This window comes from Haemaphysalis longicornis, unplaced genomic scaffold (genome assembly GCF_048455015.1).
Source record: "Haemaphysalis longicornis isolate Haplotype H1 unplaced genomic scaffold, Haemaphysalis longicornis Haplotype H1 scaffold_7, whole genome shotgun sequence".
Lineage (NCBI taxonomy): Eukaryota > Metazoa > Arthropoda > Arachnida > Ixodida > Ixodidae > Haemaphysalis > Haemaphysalis longicornis.
The window spans coordinates 77038848-77062033 of NW_027526422.1; the positions used below are offsets into that span (position 1 = coordinate 77038848).

General features: G+C 48.8%; 1 protein-coding gene across 1 annotated transcript in view; it reads left to right on the forward strand.

Annotated features, from left to right (window-relative positions):
* Nucleotides 1-15651, forward strand: part of LOC144146368 (phospholipid-transporting ATPase ABCA3-like) — a 65302-nt gene extending 49651 nt beyond the window's left edge. The window contains exons 17-22 of the mRNA XM_077678325.1: nt 1338-1601; nt 3775-4247; nt 6869-7056; nt 8111-8284; nt 11849-12062; nt 15352-15651. Coding sequence (XP_077534451.1) covers nt 1338-1601; nt 3775-4247; nt 6869-7056; nt 8111-8284; nt 11849-12062; nt 15352-15525 — 1487 coding nt within the window. The 3' untranslated portion in view covers nt 15526-15651. The remainder of the gene's footprint in view (nt 1-1337; nt 1602-3774; nt 4248-6868; nt 7057-8110; nt 8285-11848; nt 12063-15351) is intronic.
* The last annotated feature ends 7535 nt before the right edge of the window (nt 15652-23186 follow it).

The window sequence follows — 23186 nt, forward strand, 5'->3', positions numbered from 1 at the left end:
GATGATCTTTTGACTGCCGATTAGTCCGGCGGATTTACCAATTTTACACGTATCTGAGTTCAGTGGTACTTAACTTTTTTCCTCGTGTCTCCTTTCCTTTAATACAGTTATTATAGATGATAGTCTTTCTTGGGCTACTTGAACCCAAAAATTTTGGGCTGTCTGTCTGTCTGTCTGTCTGTCTGTCTGTCTGTCTGTCTGTCTGTCTGTCTGTCTGTCTGTCTGTCTGTCTGTCTGTCTGTCTGTCTGTCTGTCTGTCTGTCGGTGTCTGTCTGTCTTTGACTCGATTCAGCCAACCGTCCAAAGGGAAACTAGGTCTGCGCAGTAGTCTTATATACTCACAGCCAAATATAAAAATTTAAACGTTTAAGACCGGTTTATATGTTCATAGTTGTCAACATTGTTGAACAAGAACGAGACATTACGCAAATATAAGACAGAAAATTAATACAAAAGGGATTTACCGTGTTACTTTATAAAAAAATCATAGATGCTTTATTTTTGCGGAATGAAATACTACAGCTACTGCAGAAAAAAAATCCACTGTCGCCCGCGCCACTATAGCTTCTGGCGGCATTTCAAGAAATCAAGCGGGAACGGTTACGAAAGAGTCCCGTTCGCTTGGAACGCACGTGGACTAGGGCTTCACTCTACTAGGGCAGAGTGGGTCTCTTAACGTTGTAGTAGGGCGCCTCGATTCACTCGCGTCTCCGCCGCACGGCAGAACTGGCATTGAGGCACCCGACTTGTAGTAGTGGAACGCGGTAAATATAAATTGACTTGAGCTAACCTTTGGCGTGTTCACCGTATGTTTCACTGCCTAGCCGTCGCACTTTCGCCGTGCGCCTCCGCTTAGGAGCGCCCTCCCCCTTACAATTTACCCGTCACCTCCCCCGTTTCTGTCTCATCGGAACGCCGAGACGTTTGCGTGGGAAGTTTAAAAACGATTTGCAGCAACATGCGCGGCGACAGCGAAGCGTTAACGGCGTTAACGGCATCGCCCCGTCCGGATCACGACTTATGCAATGCGGGAGAAGAGAGCAATCAGTCCCACCGAGAGGCCAAAAATATGGGCGACGCAGGTCGAGTGAGGAGGAGCGGGGGAGGCCATATAAGGCGTTTACCTTGGGAGGAGCGCGACGCAAGAGGAACAACATGAGAGTTGAGCGGGAAAGAGGGGGGAGGCATTTACTTGGCAAATGTGGACAAAGAATATCGTCTTCTCTGGACAGTTGCGACGAAAGGAGCAGATACCCGGCCAATTTTTGCTCCTACTACCTTCCTTCCGATCCTGTTGGTATTACTCGTGTCTAAACGACGCGTTTTCTACCTTGCAGGGTTCATGTCGGTTGTACTCTACGGTATAGTCAACCTTTTTTTGGGGGGCCAATTTCCGCGCGCACCGTTCATGCTGTTCCCCCCGTACGCCTTGATCGCGTGCTTGGTCAAGATTTCCCAGGGCGAAGACAACGCCGACAAGTGCGAGGCGCTGCGGTCCGGCTCTCCCCACGTCAGCCTCCGCCAGGCGGCGATGTCGTTGTGGGCCCAACACGCCGACCTCGGCCTCCCACGGCACAAAATTGTGGCCGACGCGATGGACGGTAAGCCTGAGCGGTCGCTTGATTCAGACAGTGCAGTAAGTCGCCGTGGCGGGTGCGTGCCCCCAGTAATGCTCCAACCGCGGTGAAAGAGAGTGGGCCGACTTGGAGGGACAGTGAAGTCAAATAGGGCGTTGGTTGGGCCGAGTTGGTATTCCGGGCTGTACACGTGCACTTGCGCAAAAGAGACGTGGACAGGACAAACTGCGTGATACTAAGCGCTTTGTGTCGTGTGGTCTCTCCTGTCTTAGGGCCTTATTCTGAGTCCTTCCGCCACTCCATTTGCCCTCTCCACTCGGCTGGGGGGAGGGAGCAATTCCTTTCAGGCTATCCCCTCCACTGCAGGAGGCTCGAGTGGCGGAAGGATTGAGAGTGCCAGGGTTAGTCTTCTGGCGCAAGTGAACATACAACATCAAAAGGAAAATTTAATCGGTGGCAACTCCCCCGACCACTTTCCGTCAATTTCTCCATGACGGCACAGAAGCATCTTGTCCGTGCGATCGGGGGCCACCTACCAAGGCCGTCGCCCAGAAACACGACTGGGCGCTAATAGTTCCCAATAGCCGCTAACGTTCTATCGTGTCACTTGAATGGTAACATGGTGTTAACACACGTATAAATGTGTTTTTACAGCTGGCCTGTAGACAGTGCTGGCGTCGTGTGGTGCGATGTCTGGCAGCTCTTTAATATTGTTACGTGCGGGGAACGACGGCTTATTATAAAGTAAACACGGGTAGCTCTGTATGTCCGACTGCAGCCGCGAACGCTAGCAACCTCGTCTTCCTCTACTTCCAGCACCTTCCACTAAATTCGTTGCTCAATTCCTTGGGTCACATAATCTTGCGGACCGTGAGTAGGCAGCGTAACAATATTTCTCGCATTTTTTTTTCGTTAAAGAAACGCTTAGCGTGTATTGAATGGAGTTCAGTGAGCTATTAAAGGCTAGTCCTTCTAAACTGAACAAAGTTTTGTTTTTATGGCCTCTCTAATACTGGTGCATGCGCTCGCGTCCCTACTTGAGAAATAGAGCACAATTACGTTTTGTTGGAGTAAAAATACGGTGATTAAGCTGTCACTCCGTCTTTTGGTTCCTTCCGTCAGTCTGGTTTTGTTTTGTATTCCTCTGTTTTTCTTTGGCCGTGGACGGAAATCGGGCAGACGGGAAAGAAGGTTAATTTTTCTGTGTTTTTTTTCAAACAAGGCTTTATTGACTGGCTTGTGCCGGGGAAGCTCGTGGTGGTGTTCCAAAAAACCAAACGCTTCAAGAAAAATAAGCTTCGCGTGGTCGGAAGTATTCGATTGTACTATTCGTACACGGCATTCATATGCACGGCGTTGGAGACGATCCTTGCGCTGCATCGCTGCCACGGGCGCCACCGTTGCTAAAGCGCACTGCATGCCGGGAGATGACCGGTTGACCTGGAAGTTGCCGAGAAGTATAGCGTGACAGCAGGCACGCCGGTGGTGATGAGGTAATGAGGTCATTGCGAATGTGACACCCGCCACGATGGCTCTGTGGCTAAGGCGTTGTGCTGCTGAGCACGAGAACGCGGGTTCGGTTCCCAGCCGCGGCGGCCGCTTTCTGATGAGGCGAAAAACAAAAACGCTCGTGTGTGATCCCCAGGTGGTCAAAATTAATCCGCAGCTCTCCACTACGGCGCGCCTCATCGCCTGCGTTGCGTCGGTGCGTTAAACCCTACAATCAAATTGTGAATGTGATGAGGTGTGATTCTACATCTGGTGTGTGTTTGGTATGGTTTTCTTTTAGGAACGGGTCAAGCTCAGTCAGTCGGTTAGGTGGGGCTCGATCTCGTTTGGTTTGGGTTGGGTTGGGTTGTGTTGGGTTGATTAGGTATGGGTTTGGGGTTTGGTGGTCGTTTTGGGTTTGGTTAAGGGTCGGTTTGGTGTTTTGAGTATTGGTTCGGTTTACACTTACCCTGTGACTAGCTTCGCCCACACCACTGTTCTCTTCAGACGAGGGGTTAGATGTTTTATATGAATAGTCCATAGGTGTAGATAACGGAACAATTAGGCACTGTGTACAAGAACAGCTAAACCATTATTTTTTCGTCGAATGCGCTTCCCGCCAGGATGTTAGTAACGGTCGAAATACATGATATCGACAGTGAATGGAACGACACGAAAATGATCGCTCGGTGTTCCGGTGTCGGTGCAGGTCTTCTGGACCAATACAAGCCGAAGTGTGACGTCACCACGCCGTTCAGCTTTTACGAATTCGGCATCTTGAGCGACCTGCTCTTCTTCCTGGTGGACGGCCTGCTCTGCTTCGTGGCCATGAGCTACATCCTGTCGGGCGCCTTCTTCTCGGGGAGCAGCTTCCTTCCGGGCGGCCGGCAGCAGTCGGAGGACAGCGACGTCGAAGAAGAGCGCGCTCTGGTCAACTGGCTGTGCCAGACGAGGAACTTCGGCGGCTACGCGCTCGTCGCCTGGAACCTCCACAAGCGCTACGACGAGGTGTACGCCGTCAGGGGCGTCAGCCTGGCGCTGAGGCCGGCCGAATGCTTCGGCCTGCTGGGCGTCAACGGGGCTGGCAAGACCACCACTTTCGAAATGCTGGCTGGGCTGACGAACGTGTCGTATGGGGAGGCCTACATGATGGACATCAAGCTTGGCGACGACGTACGCGCGGTGAGCACAGGGTTTCGAGTAAGGCAGCGACCCATGAGTTCGACTTGTTTACTTGTGTTTTGTGGCCAGCTACCGCTTGGCTGAGCCCAGAAATCTTGTCTTGTTTTCTAAGCGAGGCGCGCATTTACGCTTTTTAGATGCGACGCATCTCTTTAACTCGCCTTGTCCCTCCGGCGTCTTCCTTCGCTCTTCGTCCGCATCCCTCCCCCATTCTCCTCGCCGCGCCAGCTGCGCGCTAACGCCGCTCTCACCGCAGCGCCATCTGCGTGTTAGCGCTCGCTCCCGTCGCCGTGCCAGCTGTGCGTCAGCGCGCGTTAGCGTTCGGTTAAACATCTAACACATGCGCATGCGCTGCTCTCTCTCATTCCCCTCACTGTTAACGCGCGGTACATATAAGCGCGGTAACTGCGCCGCTCCGCTCAGTCGTTCCGCCGCTCCGATGACATCCGATGACCACCGATGATTTGAACGGAGAATAACAGGCCTGCTATCGCGATGGTCGGCGTAACCGTACGTAATATAATGGAAACAACAACAAATTGACACACTAAATGGAAACAACATAACGGAAACGCAACGGAAACCCCACGATGCTTCGCATCTACCCATGGTTCCCCTCGCGGGAAGATGGTGTAAATTTTTTTTCTCACAGCGGAGCTATTCGAGCGCTAGCCTTGACGAGAATCTCCGTGGGTCCCGGTCTCTTTGGAGCAAGCTTCTCCGCAGGGCAAAAACCTTAGTTTGAGGTCGGCAGACTGGTCTTAGAGCTATTTGTTTTATTTACCAACCAATTTTAATGAAACTGCACTGCGTTATAGAGTTTTGAAATCTGCCATTAGATGTTTTGTAAGTTGATTATATTTTGAGTTATTTAATGATTAATTGCCATTTTTTCGGTCACCGCTACAAAATAACCACTCCATACAGAGTGGCAACTACCACGTGGCTAGGCAGACAAATGACTAAAGAATACAACACAGGAAGAACGTTTTTGATTCAGATATTTTTGGTCGTTTTACAACACAGGGAACTTCGCTTCTCCCGCGCTCTGCCAGAAATGGCTCGCAGGTGGTGCCAATTGAACACAATAATAATTTTCCAAAGCCTCCATTTAAAAAATTTGTTTCCATTATTGTATTCTCCACACATTTCGGTATCAGAAGCAAAAGGAATTTTGTACCTGCTCTGGGTGCCAGGATATCTGAGGATGAAATGCCAGCTTTGCATTGCAAGAAAAATGCTGTTTCACCGTCGAATTCTGCGCTACCTGAGCTGTAGAGTGCACTTTAAAATGCTATTATAATATAATAACAACAAAATATGCTGCCTTTTGATGAGGAAATTTACAGACTGACAGAAAAATAGCTGTGGATGCCAAAACTGCGATTTTTGAGAAAACGCTTTTTTTTACCATTTTTTGGCCCTAAAGACCCAACTGCCCCCTTAAGAAAAAAACTCGTAGAAATACACGAGGTCATAGGGCCTTCATATCTTGATATTAGACGGCTTATATTGCCACAGAAAAATGTCTTCCGAGTGATGCACTGGTGCATAGAGGTGAAGCAAACATTAAAATGATTCGCGTTAGCTCGGTCTTTGGAAGCTGGCTTGCCGTCACCAACTGGAGCCTATAATGTGTAAGTGCCCAGGCACCCTCCTGACGTTCGTGAAGAAAAATTTCGCCTGGAGAGGAACGTAGTGCTAGCGATGCACCATGACTTGCGCATAGTGAAATTTTTGCTTAAAGGCAAGTATGCCTCGTGTTATCTAAACCAACGCCAGCGTGTAGTCTACGAAGTAAACATGAAATAATCACAAAACAGCCCATCAACGAGTGAATGTAGGCCTTAATTTTCAAAAAAAAAATATGACGCAGTTCGCGCGCAGTCATGGCGAATGCTGGAAGGGAATGCTGGAATGCTGGACCGAGTCAAGTGCGCTCACTAGTCTTACGAATGTCCCTCAGCGCCCTTGCAAAGTTTACTGGCAAAAATAAGCATCCGAAAGATGGCAGAGGGTATTCCAACTATTTGGTTAGCTGGCGGGTTCACCAGATATATGCGTAAGCCGTTCGGTTGGCAATACGGATGATGTCGATGTTTGTCATAACAAGGCGTTGGATTTGGCTAGTTTGTATACGCTTGAATGAATAAAAAATAAGCGGTAAACGCAGGACACAGAAGAAAACGTCGGGACAAGCTTGTCGTGTCGTGTTTTTCTGTGTCCTGTGTTTACGGCTGGTTTTTCAACCATCCAAATATGTCGATGTTTGTCGGCGTGAGACGTGTGAGCTGTGTACGTGTGGGAACATCTGTCTTATAATATTCTAAGCACGGGCCAGTACTGTAAGGATAACGTAAATAAATAAAAGGTAAGCAACGCGGAAAGGAATATTTAGTTACACAAGCCTCTTAATACATCGTGCAAAGAAAGATATCCCGCTCTTGCTCCTTAACTCATGGGACATCAAAAGCGTGCTTCCACACGAGAAATCACCTTTTCGTGTGCGTTCAAAAAACACTCGAATAATTTATACTGAAGTCCTAAACAGATATGCTGCAGTGTAGCAGTTCTCTTCCCGTTTCCATGAGTGTGTTGTCCTCTCTCTGTGCCGTTTGCAGTGGCAGTCAAACATCAGTTACTGCTTTCAGTCCGGTGGCCTGCTAGACAGAATGAATGCCTACGAGTATCTGTACCTGATTGGTCGACTACGGGGGATACCGGAGAGAGACCTCAAGCTCGCCGTGGACAGCGTCATCTCCGTTGCTGATCTCCAGCAGCACGCCAGCAAGGAATGTGGATTGTACAGGTAAATGGTCTACCCTGGCTTGCATCCCTCCGGGTAAAGACTGACAAGGGATTCAGCTGCGTCAACCGGAGCTACATGTCTCACAGTTTCAGGGCGAAATCTCTATAACGCCATGTCTCGCAAGGCCATTTATCTCGCCAAAAGGACCTCAAGCCTCCGGAGCGCGTGTGGCCGTTGTGACGTCACGCTTCAGGATTCGTTCCAAAGAGCCTCGACGCTGTGCTACCACTTGACTAGGCGAGGTTTCAATGCCTGTTTCCCCGGCGCTTGGTCGCTCAGTCCTTCCATGGATGGCGCTCCGGCTGTGCAGGCGCTTTCAGGCACTTCGCAGGCACTGCGAAGAACAGCAGTGGCTTAGCTCGGCTATGCCAGGATATGCGCAGCTGGTTATTCTTAGGTTTTCTGGTTGTCTAGAATTAGCTGATCACCATATTTACTGCTGCTGAAACGATTTCCAATCCAATCTAATCCAATCCAATCGCGGTGGTGGCGCGCCAGCTGTGCGCCGTGAGGCGGTACTGGTACTCGCGCATGCGCAGCACGGATCTCCAGAAGCCACGCGAAACTGCTCAACCTCGGCCAGTGTAGCTCACGCTACAAAAAAGTGGCAGCACAACGCCGGAACGTGCGGGAAGAAAAGCAAGCGCAAAAAAGAACTCCCGCTGGCACAGTTGCAGGCAGGTGGCGCGCGAGCACTGCGAAGGCGGGAAATTTGAACTGCATTGGGTGGTAGCCGTGAGCGGATAACGCCGCTTCCGAACTTAATGGCGAATCACTGCTCTGCACTCCTTACAGCTTTCACGTTGAGTGGCTTTAAATTTTTTGGGTTACCTAGCGCAAAAATTTTGTTCTGTCTGTCGGTCACTCGGTTTTACCGCCGGAACAAAAGCTGAAATATTACTCCAACAATTGTGAGTGCGGGAGTGGGTTAGAAGAGGGAGAGAGGAGAATGTGTTAGCCAGCTCGGCGGCAGGGAACTATCGTCTTGGGGCGACATTTTCGGAGGCGAAAGCTGATACGAAGCCAATTTTTTTATCTTTGACCTTCTTTCCAGCGGAGGCAACCGACGCAAGCTGGCCATCGGGGCGGCGCTGCTCGGCCTGCGTCCCGTCGTGTGCCTGGACGAACCGTTCGCCGGCGTGGACGTCGTCTCGCGCGCCAAGATATGCCGCGCTATCGCGGCCATCAAGCAGAAGTCTCGCACCGCCTTCATGCTCACGTCACACAAGTGAGTGGTACGGACATATGGCCGACACGCGTGTCTAATGAATGGCGTCGCTTGCACATCGATGAATGAACGTCTTATAAAAATGTTTCCTGAGCGAACCGCTTCTCCGCTCGCGCTCAATCCTTACGAGCAGGTTGCAGTCTGTGGTTGATTTCTTTAACACCAACAAGGACAGCCCTTATTTTATCTCTCAGAAAAATAAAAAGAAGTTTGCCCACTAGAAAAACGCCGCTATCTTGTGCATTTTGGAACAACCTGCAACAGCGGCGCTACCTGGCGGTTTGCGGAACCAAACATGCCATGTCGGAGCCAAATGCGGCGGCAGATCAATAACCGTCGCTGGCTTAGGATGAACACAAACAGTTAGGAGTTGATACCAATCATAATAAAACGCTCCTAGGGTTCGTTGATGCCCATACCAATAAGCGAAACGTTGGATGTTTTCATTGGCTTATGGATTGGCTGTAGCCTGCTGCGCCAGGTTACCGAGCTTTCCAAAATGAGAAGCACGACTCTTTGTTCGCATTGGTTGGTGTGCCCTCGTTTTAGTTTTATTATTGTGGGAGTGCGCGTCCGTGCCTTGTGACACGCCGTTTTGAGAACCTTCACTGTAAAAAGGAAGCATATTTACGTGCGGCGACCTATCTCACAGCGGCCTTTTTCACTCTCTTGTTTTGAGCTATGCGGTGCCTTCCGCCTGACCCCGCTCACTAATCCAAGACACCGTTTTCCATCCTATAAATCCTTCTCTACCTCCCGTTGTACAGACGCTGCTACGACAAGATATTAGTTCGCCTTACGACTTATGAAGTAGGTTTGAAATAACCGATGGATAAGGCTGGATCTACGACTGGACTGGATTGGAAAACTGGACTGGACTGGAAAACGAGTGGACTGGATTGGATTTAACCAAGTCCTGCAGTATGCTGCAGCAAGGCTATTCAGCATTCGATCGCATTCATGCCATCAACATCGGAAGGGGAAATTTGCGGGTATATATAACAACCCTTTTTACATTGCATTTATACATAACGAAAATAGAATTTGATTTAACAGAGACCGTGGCAGTGGTGGAAGCATTGAGAAAAGCAGTAGAGGCGGCGGGCACAGGTCTCTTCGCGAAGGCATGTACACAAAATATACAGGTACAAAAACCCGTATTAAGAGGGGGGGGGGGGGGATTTCCTATTAGGAAAGGTGTCTGGCAGTGGGACATCATGGCGCCAATATTAATTACAGCACGTCTGGAGGCATTTTCAAAAATCTTATGGGGAGGACAAATACGAGCAGATGGAGAATACTTCGGAAACCCATATTGAGATTCGCAGATGGCATCGCCTTGCTGAGTAAATCGGTGTAAGACCTACGAAGACTGTTTCAAGAAATTCACACAGAAAGCATAGTAAGAGGAGTAAAAAGAGATAAGAATAATTTGAAAGTAATCTTGAATAGACAAGCATAAAGCGCACTGTTTGCCCTGGGCAGTGCAGTTCTAGACGAAGGGGCGAGGGAATGAAACACTAACTAATCAACTTAGCGGGTCAAATACGAACCACGAGGCGAAAATCTGGCGTATTTTATATTGTGAGCTGAAAAGAATTCTGTGTGTACTACAGTCGAACACGGGTATATCGAATTATTGTCTATATCGAACTCATGAATTATCCCCTTGAAAATTCAGTGTAAAAGTATAGGGATTTGTACGTTTATATCGAACGGTATTTTTCCCGACATTGGGTATATCGAACGCCGCGCGAACTGAAAGGTGCTCTTCGGCGGTCGCTGCACCCCCGATTTCCGCGGTCGCTTAGTGCCTTCGCCGAAACCCGACAGGGACAGAAGCCGGGGCCTCGGAGCGCCACGCTTGCCTTCTCATGGATAACTGGTCGGCCAACCAAACCACCTGCGACCTCGACAACATCGAGCTCAAGTTTCTGCCTCCGAACACAACAGCCAGGCTGCAGCCGCTCGACCGCTCGACTAAGTCGTTCAAGCTTGGGTACAGGAGGCGACTCTTCGATAGTCTTTTGATGAATCTCCGCGTGGGTACCGAGCTTAAAGTTGACCAGCTGGGGGCCATACACATGATGAGGGGTAACAGCGTAAAGCAGAGCTTGGCCAACTGCTTCCGGAAGGCAGGCTTCGTGACGGCTGAATTTTCGGAAGCTTGCGAAGACGGCGACGACGACGAAGAGGGCATGGACGACACGTTTCGCGAGCTGTCGTCCCTTTTCCCGGCTGCTGTTCCAGCCGGAGTGTCTGCTGGCAACTTCGTGAACGCTGACAGCAATGTTTAGGCTGTTACAAGTGCCAGTGACGAGGATATCGTAGCTGCGGTTGCAGGAACTCAGGCTGATAGCACGGGTGGCGAAGATCGTCTGGACGTGGATGTGGCTACACGATCGTACCCCACCGGTGAAATGGCGGCTGCGTTCAGCTTCATTCGACGTAGTTGCGGCGACATGGAAGGAACTGGGCTGTCGCACTTGGATATCCTCGAGAAGATCGAGACCACCGCCTTTAATTCCATATACAGGACGAAGAAGCAGGCCAAGATCAGCGATTTCTTTTCACGCAAATAAAGTATCCTGTTCCGTCGTTAGTGCGGAATTAGTTGTCATTCATGAATGCGCCGATCGGTAAGCGGTCGTCCGCCACAGGTGAGGTTTCAGACCATATTTTTTATATCGAATTTTTCATATATCGAACTATTTCGCGATCCCCTTGGAGTTCGATATATCCGTGTTCGACTGTATTATATAATGAACAGTAGGCTTCCATTGCTACTAAAGATGTTATGCAGCGAATGCTTACTCCCGTTAATGCATGTTGAAGCAGAAACTGCGGTTCTTACTAAGCAGCTCTAGAAAACTGATAGGATTACAAAACGAGGAAAAAAAGGCGAGTAATAGGAGTTAACACTCAGGGATTGCAAAACGAGCACCTTGAATTGAGTTTGAATTTGTGTGGCAGACGTCCTAGCTCAAGGTAAAAAAGCAGTTGATGTTGCCTGAGCATGTTAGGCAAAGTCTCGCAAACCGGTGGACCCCCATAGTAACGGAATGGTTTCAAAAAGACTGCAGTATAAACTGATAACCGACGGAAGGTGATATAACGAAATTTTGGTGGCAATGAACGCATGTATGTGGCTATTTTTGATGACCTACAGTAGGAATGAATGGACAGATGACAGTGATTACATATAACGACGTTGGTTTCAGCTAGGGGCTTGCTGGTTCCAGAGGGCCAAAGTAGTGGTAGCCAAAGTCCTGGCGTCTTCTGCCAGAGCGCACTCCCGTCCGGGACCAAACAATGCCGATCGAGTTTTCTCTTTTTTTCGCTTACTGTGATCACATTGGATCGCCATGCTGTGCATACGTTCTAACTAGAGTACACTCACAGATGTGCCCATCTTTTGGTGGAGTACTATCTCCAGTACAATATATAGGTCACCTAGGGCCGTACTATATAACGTAAAGTCAGTACGTACAGAAACGTTATAGAAGGTTTATTTTGTAAGTCCTAGTGGCTAGTATATATGATTTGGTGCTCTTGAACCTGCAGCATGGACGAGTGCGAGGCCTCGTGCGACCGCCTGACTATCATGGTCAAGGGCAAGATGATGTGCCTGGGGACCCTGCAGCACATTCGCGAGAAGCACGGAAAGGGATACCGGCTCCACTTCATGCTGAAGCACGGGGCCTCCTCGGACGCCGATCAGTTCGTGGTGGCCGTGCCAAAGCTATTCCCTGGCATCACGCTGAGCGACCGGCACGAGGTACTGCAGCTCGATTGCTTCAGCTCATGGTTACCATAGGCCACACTACGGACGCGTTTGTTGTTTGATTTTTAATAGAAACTCTTAACCCACATTATGTGGTCGAAAGTGTTTTTGAAATTGTTTGAAAGCGACTTGTACCAAACTTGGTACGCATACGTTAACGCTCGTGCAGAAACTTGTGCATTGCTCTCTCTCCTTCAAACATGCTTCCCATGGTGCACTGCGGATGTGCAAGCTATTCACGTACCATAAGAGCCGGCCAGGGTTGTTTACCACACAGACCGGGGTGGGATCCCGGCTTCGAAAAAAGTGAAGGGCACGAGAGAGGGAGGGGCCGAAAATTCATGCGCTAGTTCATGGCCATGGCCCAAGTGTTTGAGGACGACTACACTGGGTGTGCTTCAAAAAATCTGCTTCGAAAATACGTTATGCGTATGGCGAGGCGGGGCTCAGTTTATGGCACAGCATTGCAAGAGCAAAGACGGAAGTGGGAAACAGACGTGTTAACAGAAGCGTAGATGGAACGTGCCGGTTCATGTCCGGTAGGTTCTCCAGGCTATCATAACCAGAAATACCCAAAACAAAAAGTCACTAAGCCCTCATTAACTCAAAAATCGAGGTTCTAGGCTAACGGATTCAGGGTGGTTAGAAAGATGTTTGTGGAAATCTTTTTTAGCCAGAGTGTCTCCACGCAAGGTAACGAACCAATTAAAGATTTCGTCGTTTTCTTGCGCCAGCAGTGCGTATAACACGCCTTTCCAGAATATCACAAGACCGCAAGAGCGTTTTATGGTTTCGCTTTTATTTATGGAAGGCGAATTTTAATGTTACGTAGGAAAGAAGCGCGGGACGTCATTTCCTGGCTGCTCACGGCACAGTGAATCCAGTATCCAATAATGCGTGGACCGATACGAACCAACCGTGCCGTTTCCGACACTTTTGTAGGTATAGCATACCCCACGGGGAAGCAAGAAAAAAAAGCAGGGAACCTTATGCGGGAAATTGAGGCTGCCGCTATGCCCCGCGCAAGGAAGTATTGTGCTTAATTTCTTTTGATTCGTTGTGGCTCGATAAGACTGTGTAATGAGAAATTATTCGACGAAGTACGTGTTGCCGTACATAAGACATATAACGTAGATTAAGAACAGATACCTGGAACGCACACTTACAGCTTACTTCGCCAGCTGAGCCTCGTGTCAGGAAATTGTGGCGTACGACATTCATAGCCAGAAATTGAAATCATTAGTCATAGCATGAGACGTGTGCTCACAGAGAATTGGCCAGGAAACTGAGAGGTTCATTTATTTATTTATATATTTATTTCCATTACTGCCACTCTCAGCTTGATTGCAGCTGGGCACAACAAATGCAATGCATTGGCGTGCCACAGTAGTTACAGGCAACGAGGATAGGAATGAGGCACATAAAACAAAAAAAAATCAGCGTTCGTCACTTTATGACGATTAGTTACAACAACTTTACATTTTGCATACAACCACCAGCATGAATTGTATAAAGTCTGTGGGATATGTGAGGGGTTCCTCGAGGACCTAGCCAGCACTCTGGGGTAGGCCCCCACGCTAGCACCCGGCGTGTCAACCACGCGGGCTCCCATGCCTACGGCAGCCCAGCGAGGTTCGCCGATACGAGAACACAGTAGACAGTAGTGCCGAAGCACAGCCGTTTATTTGGAAAATCCCAAAGCATGCGAGCACAAGGCTCGACGGCGTTCACGAATCACGCCGTCCGGGTCGTGACCGCGAACGGGAGGCAGGCACTGACGGCGCGCGACAAACAAAGCTCCCACCTGAGATGCATGTATCCATCACCGCCGCGATGTTCCGCCGATCTCGCCCAGACCGGGTCTCCGCCGAGACTCTGCCCCAGTCGCGCCGCCCGCGCCCACGCGCTTATGCCCCTATGCCCGCACACAAGATCGGTGGTGCCATCTCTCGGGGGACGCCGACGAACCAGCGGAGCGCCGGACCGGTTTCCGCGCACAAGTCTCTCCCGAAGTGCGCGCCGGCTCGGGATCGCGGGCCGCGGTTCTCCACGATTCCCACAAGTCTAACATTTGCAACACAATATATCAAAAGAAGCAACCAAGATAAGCATGACAAAGGCTAAGACATTTGAAAAGAGACGAAAAACAAAAAATGCAAAAATTTTATCATAAAACATTTTAGTACTTCCCGAGAACTAGGCAATCAGACATGACTGCGGAAAAAATACACTTTTTAGTGAGACATTAACAGAGGATAATAAACGTAATGTGTTTAAGGGTCGTATCATCCCACAACGTCAATCCACAGGAAAACAGTTTAGTGATAGCTCTCACTTAACTCGTCTATTATTTTCTCGAATTCAGCTGATGAACTGATTCTGATGATGTTAGGATCCAATTGGTTCCATTCATGTATCGCAAGCTGGAAAAATGAATATTTAAATGTATCATTGCGATAGAACTATTCAGTTAAAGTATGATCGTGTTTATGTCGTGTTCGGCGGGACCGTGAACATGAAAATAGTTGGTAACATCGAATGAACGTTCCACGTGCACTGTAACTGCATTGCTTTGCGATAGTCTTGGACAAAGGGCAAGCAGACATCGCGCTCACGATATCCTTTTTCTGCATATAAACCACTACTGCAAATGTTGAAGTGGCAAGAGGAAATATGACATAATTCATGAAATAATCCTGCCGGGGCTTAATCCGCAGGATTAAGCCCCGCAGGATTATTTCCTTTTGCGCATATGATTCGGCACTGTAAGGACCACGAAGAAAACAGTCAAGAAAAATGTAAACCATTGTATGAGGACACGGGTATTCTTTGGCGCCACAATGACGAGTTCACAAGAGAGTTGGTGGAAGCGTTTCATATAAGAAAAAGGGAAGGGAAGTGCATTAGCCATGTTTCTGTGACACTGTACGATAAGGAATTTGCCTTCCTGTCAAAGACGATGCCTTAGGTTGTGTTGTTTTTTGGGGGGGAGAAGGGGGGGGGAGTGGGCTACGATAGGATTGTTGGCGCACTGCTGTGTAGTGATGACGTTTAGAGAAATGTGTGTTGTATGATTGTATATATATTTTGTTTTCTTCCGATTAATGATTTAGTTGAGAGTCAGCGCCGTCTTGTGTCCGCTCTTCCTCGTCGTTGTGTTGTTAAGTGCTGTTTAGGATGAATAGTCACCCCTCAGTTTTTTGTTCACTTGGTTGTCTCGATTTCTATCCAGGACCTGCGAAGAACAGTGAAACTTATTCGCACTTCCTCCTCCTTTCTACAGAATGTCTTCAGCTACCATCTCGTGGAGCGCCTCCTGTGGAGCGAGCTCTTCACCCGAGTCCGCTTACTGGAGAAGGACTTCACGCTCGAGTACGCCATGATCGGCAACAACACTCTCGAGCACATATTCATAGCCTTTGCCAAAGCCCAGGGAAGTGCCCAGAAGGCTGTGTAAGCTCTGCAGCCAACGGTCTTTCTTAGGGGCAGAGAATGCGCATAGCCAAGCATTGTCGGCAGCAGCCGTATTGATCCCTGCGGCCGCTTTCTATGCTGCCTGCGCGGAAATAAAAAAACGAAATGATTTTTTGTCTCGCCTTTCCTTACTTTAAGGTGACACGACGGAAGAAAATAAATGCGTCGAGTATTCGTTTCCTAGTCAGATCTGCGTGACACGAAGCACGAAGCTGAAACACGATGCGACTTGTTGCTTTTTGGTCAGAATAAACAAATGGCGTGGCGGAGCGTGCTTTAAAGGGACCCTGCAACACTCTTTGAGCTGTGCAAGTAAACCTGCGCGACGTTTAGATTACACTGCCAGGAATACCTGAGCCAAATATTACACGTGCACGTGAAGCGGTGAGCGCGCAAATCGATGTGAAAGACGCGGAAAAACCAACCACTCTCTCCTCAGTTGTCCTCATTATGCAACCTCTGGCATGGCCTAAGGGACGTCACATAGGCCATGGCTGCCCGATCGGCTGTCACTGGTCAACTTCGCGGCTAGATTCTCCCATTTCAGTCGTCGTCATCGCTGTGTACGAACCTCTTCTATGCCTGAACCTGTAGGCACAGTTCTGCCGTTTTTTTTTTGTATTTTGAGTGCGCGCGGAGTTTGAGTGATGATCTCAATACTTCCCTTTCAACGGGACCAGTCGACTACAAACGTTTATTGCTTCAAAAACGCCCTACCAGCCCGAGCGCGCACTTGCGAGCAGGCACCCATGCCTGCTTTTTTGTGGCACCAGAGCGGAAATAGGCCCCTCCGCGTTGCGGAGAAAAGGAGAAAACTACCCGGCATGTGATATATCGAAGGCCGCCGAAGAGAACGCCGCGAGCCGCCCCCCTGTCCGGGAGAGAGCGCGCAGTTTTCGTCGCGTTGTCCGCGGTCGAGTTGAGAGGGAACGATTATGCGCGATTTCTCATCGCGCGTGGTTTCGTTAATTGTGAACGGATTTTCATAATTCTTGCGGGAGGAGATTTCTGAGACAATAGACTTTATCCCAAAATACATTACTAGTAGTCGATGGCAAGTGTTGCAGTGTCCCTTTAAACTCTAATAAGGAGCAGGCCTGTGACCTGGCCTGTGTGAAATAATCAGTGAAATGCTCCAAGCGACATTGTTTTTTAAAATATAACCAATAAATATGCCCGAATCGAAGGGGCCGCGCGTCTAGCTTTTGGTGTGCCAAAGCTATGGCCAAGGAATCCTTCGAGTGGAGCCAAGTGCGCCCTTATCATCGTCTTCTACTTACTGTATTAGTGACTCCATCATTTGCACATAATTTCCCTTTTTAAGTGCGAATGCACTTTATAAGCGACCCTGAATTCCGGCGACCGCAGTCCGTCCACATAGCAACTGCTGCGGGTGCGCGCGCTCCTCGTCTTCCTTGGCAACGGGGGGAGATGGGCGCGCGCTGCCTGGCCGCTGACATGGCACATACCCACGTGGGGGATTGGCCAAGAATCGGGCGTGAGAAGGGCTAATGCACCTGCTTAAAGGAGTACTGACACGAAATTTCAAAGCTGAGATCCGCTCTAGCAATCAAGTACAACGACAACACAAATAGGTGTCTGTGCATAGCACATACCCACGTGGGGGATTGGCCAGGAATCGGGCGTGAGAAGGGCTAATGCACCCGCTTAAAGGAGTACTGACACGAAATTTCAAAGTTGAGATCCGCTCTAGCAATCAAGTACAACGACAACACAAATAGGTGTCTGTGCATGGCACATACCCACGTGGGGGATTGGCCAGGAATCGGGCGTGAGAAGGGCTAATGCACCCGCTTAAAGGAGTACTGACACGAAATTTCAAAGTTCAGATCCGCTCTAGCAATCAAGTACAACGACAACACAAATAGGTGTCTGTGCATGGCACATACCCACGTGGGGGATTGGCCAGGAATCGGGCGTGAGAAGGGCTAATGCACCCGCTTAAAGGAGTACTGACACGAAATTTCAAAGCTGAGATCCGCTCTAGCAATCAAGTACAACGACAACACAAATAGGTGTCTGTGCATGGCACATACCCACGTGGGGGATTGGCCAGGAATCGGGCGTGAGAAGGGCTAATGCACCCGCTTAAAGGAGTACTGACACGAAATTTCAAAGCTGAGATCCGCTCTAGCAATCAAGTACAACGACAACACAAATAGGTGTCTGTGCATGGCACATACCCACGTGGGGGATTGGCCAGGAATCGGGCGTGAGAAGGGCTAATGCACCCGCTTAAAGGAGTACTGACACGAAATTTCAAAGCTGAGATCCGCTCTAGCAATCAAGTACAACGACAACACAAATAGGTGTCTGTGCATAGCACATACCCACGTGGGGGATTGGCCAGGAATCGGGCGTGAGAAGGGCTAATGCACCCGCTTAAAGAAGTACTGACACGAAATTTCAAAGCTGAGATCCGCTCTAGCAATCAAGTACAACGACAACACAAATAGGTGTCTGTGCATAGCACATACCCACATGGGTGATTGGCCAGGAATCGGGCGTGAGAAGGGCTAATGCACCCGCTTAAAGAAGTACTGACACGAAATTTCAAAGCTGAGATCCGCTCTAGCAATCAAGTACAACGACAACACAAATAGGTGTCTGTGCATGGCACATACCCACGTGGGGGATTGGCCAGGAATCGGGCGTGAGAAGGGCTAATGCACCCGCTTAAAGGAGTACTGACACGAAATTTCAAAGCTGAGATCCGCTCTAGCAATCAAGTACAACGACAACACAAATAGGTGTCTGTGAATAAATGCATCTTTCTTTCTTTGTAGTTGTGTGTGTGTGTGTGTGTGATCTCTCTTTCGCGAACATTACCGAACCGCGCAAATTCAACTGGTGCATTCGCACTTTCACATTCTTCCCCTCGGGGAAATGCGGGGAAATTTTTAGTCACACATAACGTTGACTATTTTTTAACAGCAGAGCTGTTTTAGATTACTGTTTGTTAGTTGGCGTCCGCAAAAAAAAAAATATCTAGAAAAAGAATTCCTCCGGCGTGCGCAGCACTGAACGACCTTCGCCCAGCCGCATAAGCAGTGCCAAGCCTGGTTCGTCCAGGCTCGTCCAAGCCTGGCTCCTCTTGGCTCGTCCACACTTCCCAGGTTTCGAGGAGTGATACCTTGAGTGCTCTTCTCGCTAGTTTACGTGCTTTCTCGCGTCAGGTGGGCAGCACAGAACAGCGCGTGCTAAATACGCCGAATTCGCGAAGCTCGTTGCGGGCGGTTCTGAGAGCGCTGTCTACTGAGGGCGCTGTCCAGCGGGAGATGAAAGCGTGCAGTGGCGTGCGGTTTGCAACACTTGTTGCAAGACCTGCAAGGCGGCAACAACTACATGTAGCCTGTGCGTCTATTCGAAGAAAGCGTTAAAACATTGACATACTTAAATACTTTACACGCGCCAATCCATGATGACGTAATGCAAATTATGTAAATGGCGTATTTAATGTTTTAGAAATGTTCTGGCCATTTCTCACTTCACGTCACGGGCTCGGACTGAAGCTGACTGTTTCATCGGAAGTACGCGGTCGGGAGCCCCACAGGGCTTCGTCCTGCGTCGCTTCTGGGCAATGCGAATGCAGTAAACTTCCCATGAGGCGGCAAGCCCAGTGTTAGAAACTGTTGGGACTGGCCATCCGAGCGCAGTCAACACTATTGCGACGTTGCCTTGCTCAGCCGGTGGCAAGCTAAGCGACAAAATCGTAGAGTCGACGGTGAGTTGAAGCCGCATTTATATACAATATGTGCAAGGGTAACAAGAGCGTTACATGGCCCGCACAAAGACGACGGCACGCCTCAGCTTGGTGCCTCCGATGAGTGCCGCCCTCGCCGCTGCTTCCGGGCTGGTTTTATACCCCCGGGGGTCCGTTGCAGCGCGAGCAGTTCGAATCCCTCCAATCAGGACTCCCTCTGACCGCAGCTTGAATCAGACGAATGGAGGCGAAGCGATGGTGTCAGCCGAGCCGCTGTGACGTGGAGAGGGAAGGCCGATCAGCGCAACACCCTCTAGAATTTAAGGCCTGAAGGCTCCACCGTGACGTCACAAGGGGAAGGCGGAAGGCCGCGCCCGGTCGCCGTGGAGGAGTGCATTCAGCATGCACTGGGAAGTAATGAACAAACTACCTGCGTCGCTAAAGAGGAAGGCATACAGCTGCAAATATGCAATGACAAGCAAACATAACAGACTCTAACATCAGTTACCTTCTTCCCAGCCACACACAAAAAACGTGGCTTCTCAAAAATATTACATAGCTATAGTGAAAACGCCGAGCTTCCAACACGACATTTCATGCACGGTAGTAAACTAGAACAAATATCTATGCTCGAAGCTCAATTTTCTTCATCAATTGTTGGTTATGCTTCCAACAGATGACACAAATTTTGGTGTAAGTAATACATGGAACAAAACAGTTTGAACGCATATAGTCATGGTCACATCTCGGAAAGAATTACCATTGTTAAAATAAAGAGGAACGAGTTTCCATTTGATGGTTGCGAGTTGCGGCGAGTTTGATGTTTGTGAATTGCCATTGGTTTTCAGTGCCGCTGCCATATTATATGGCCGAGTATTGCTTCCAGCCATGAAAACAAAACACAAGTTCGGTTCATTCAATAGATTTTTTGTTACAATCAAACTGGTACAAAAACGCGCTAACGTGTTGCATACTTTTGTGAGGTTCAGCGGTTCCGTGGTGTTCGGTATTTGTGAGATGTGAGAGCTCAGAGGACCTCCATTATACGCTGATACATGACACTGGTACAGTGGGAGTAAGAAGATAGTCCACGTCGTGCTTGTTTATACATCTGAGCGGAATGACCGCGCTTTATATGAAGAGCGAAAAACCAGTTGTTCAAGCGTCTTGTTGGACAATGCAACACTCGTTCTTGACGCGTGGTGTAGTGAAAGATCGATTGAACAGGTTCTTTCCGCAAGCTTTGCAAAACAAAATGTTTCTATATACCTCGTGTTAATTAAAAAAAAACATGGCTTTCAGATTTCTAAGGTTACTTTTTAAAAAAAATATGCCGTGAAAAGGCAAAAAGCACTCTAGGGGTCCCATTGTGTCAGTGTTTTAAGTCCAAAAGTAAAAAAAACGGTTCCAGTGTATGGCGCGAGCAGTGGAACTCGGGAATCCAGCCGCGTGCTTTAGAAGCTTTTATCTCAATATAATGCTGCGATTCCTGCAACTGTCTATCGAGGTTGCACGGTTGGTTGCTTTCTTGTGGGCAGCATGCCCTGCTTCACTAGCTTCAAACGTGAACGCTGCTTAATGCTATCAATTCATATTACATTTTTCTTTGTGCATTACAAAGCTTTCAAGAAAACCAAAGGGCCTAATCGTAATTTTCGCGCATCAAGGAAGACATACAGCACGCGACAAAACAAGATAAAGAGAAAAAATTGGCCACGTATCTGCTCCTTTTGTGGCAAATGTCGACGAAAGACGATGGTCGACTGGCGCCCCTGCCAAGTAAATGCTTCCCTTCTTTTTCCGCTCACCTCTCATGCTGTTCCTCTCCCGTCTCGTTCCTCCAAAGATAACACGCTAGAGGTTTTCTCTAGTCAATTTAAATTGAACTCGTTCCACTGCTCCAAGGCGGGTACCTCGATGGCAGCGCTACCGTATGGCGGAGACACGCGTGAAGCGAGGCGCCCTACTACAACGTTTGTAGAATCATGCTGCCTTACTCCACGAGCGTTTCAAGCGGAACGCGGAACCTATCCAGTGGAACATTTCGTTGCTGTTGCCGTTTAATTTTTGAAATGCCGCCAGGAGCGCGGGCCACTGCAGGCGATGGTTTTCTGAAGTTGATGTAGTATTTCATTTGCTATTGCAAAAATTAGGCATTCATAATTTTTTAATAAAGGAACACTACAAATATCCCTTATGTTTTGATTTCTGCCTTATATTACCTTTTATTTGCGTATTGTCCTGTTCTTGTTCAACAATGTTGACAAGTATGGCCTTATATTACCTTTTATTTGCGTATTGTCCTGTTCTTGTTCAACAATGTTGACAAGTATGAACATTGACACCGGACTTACACGTTTATAAGTGGCTGTGGGTATATAAGACTATTGCACAGCTTCTGCTTCACTTTGGCCGGGTGGCTGAATCGAGTCACAGACAGACAGACAGACAGACAGACAGACAGACAGACAGACAGACAGACAGACAGACAGACAGACAGACAGACAGAGAGACAGACAGACAGACAGACAGACAGACAGACAGACAGACCAACATTTCTGCGTTTAAGTAGCCCAAGAAAGACTATCGTCTTCAAAAAATCCCGGGCCATCTCCACTAACGTGAAGCCTGGGGAGGGGCGAAGCATGCAGTGTATAAGTGTATTCTTGGCGCCTTGGCGTTTTTGCCCACGGGTGTGAAATCGTTGGGGAGTAGCAGTATGCAGCTTTGGTGTAACTCTCGTGTCTGAAGCATGAAGCGTTCTATCGAGGGGCATTAGAAAACGAGTGTCCCGGTGTGCTTTTTTAGTACGCGTTTTTCCCACGCTGGTGAAACGTTCTAGCGCGAGGTGTTGCAAAACGAGTGTCCCGATGTATTTTTTTAGTGCGCGTTACGTTCTAGCGCGAGGCGTTGGAAAACGAGTGTCCCGGCGTTTTAGTACCTGGACTACATGATGCTACGACGACACGATACGACGATATCATTAGACGCCGGCAGCCCTAGACCCTATGGGGCTACGACCCTGAAAAATCCTGCACTCCTCCGTCTAACGACGACGGTTGAACGCGAAGCTTTCTCGCGATGGAATGTTTGGTTGGGAATTCCACTTTGCCAGTATGTTCTACTCTGGAAGTACGCACCACTCACTTTTCTGGAATACCCACAACAACTCTCGGGTGCGGACTCCGTATACGCCTAACGTTTTGGTTGGCTGGATACGGCGGAAGTCGGTACTACTGCTTGGCGTTCGCTTCAACCATGTCGAAATGGAGCAATCATATAGACGCCGGTATCATAATGCGAGGGACCGACGTTAGATTGCGCCCACGGGAGGCGTTTTTGAAAAACGACAGCCTTTCTTGAGCTACCTAAACGCAGAAAGTTCGGTCTGCCTGTACGTCTGTTTGTCTATCTGTGTGTCTGTAACTCGATTCCGTCCCCCGGCCAAAGTGAAAAGTTGCAAAATAGGCTTATATGCCAAGTCCGGTGGCAACGTTCATACTTGTCAAGACTGTTGAACAAGAACAAAACATTACGCAGATGTGAAGCAGAAAATCAATACATAGGTGATGTTTGCAGTGTTCCTTTATCAAAAATTCATGGACGCTTGATTTAAATGAAATACTACATCCACTGCAGAAAGAAAAATCACTCCGTCACCTGCTGTCGCCTGCGTTACTACGGTTTCTGGCGGCATTTTAAGAAATCAAACGGCAAAACTTACGAAACGTTCTACTAGATAGGTTCCACGTTCGGCTTGAACGCACGTGGAGAAGGGCAACGCGGCTCTATAAACGTTGAAGTGGGGCTCCTAGATTCACGCCCGTCTCCGCAGTATGGCAGCGCTGGCATCGAGGCACCCATCCTGGAGCAGTGGAACGCGCTAAATTTAAATTTACTCCACCAAACCTCCATCGTGT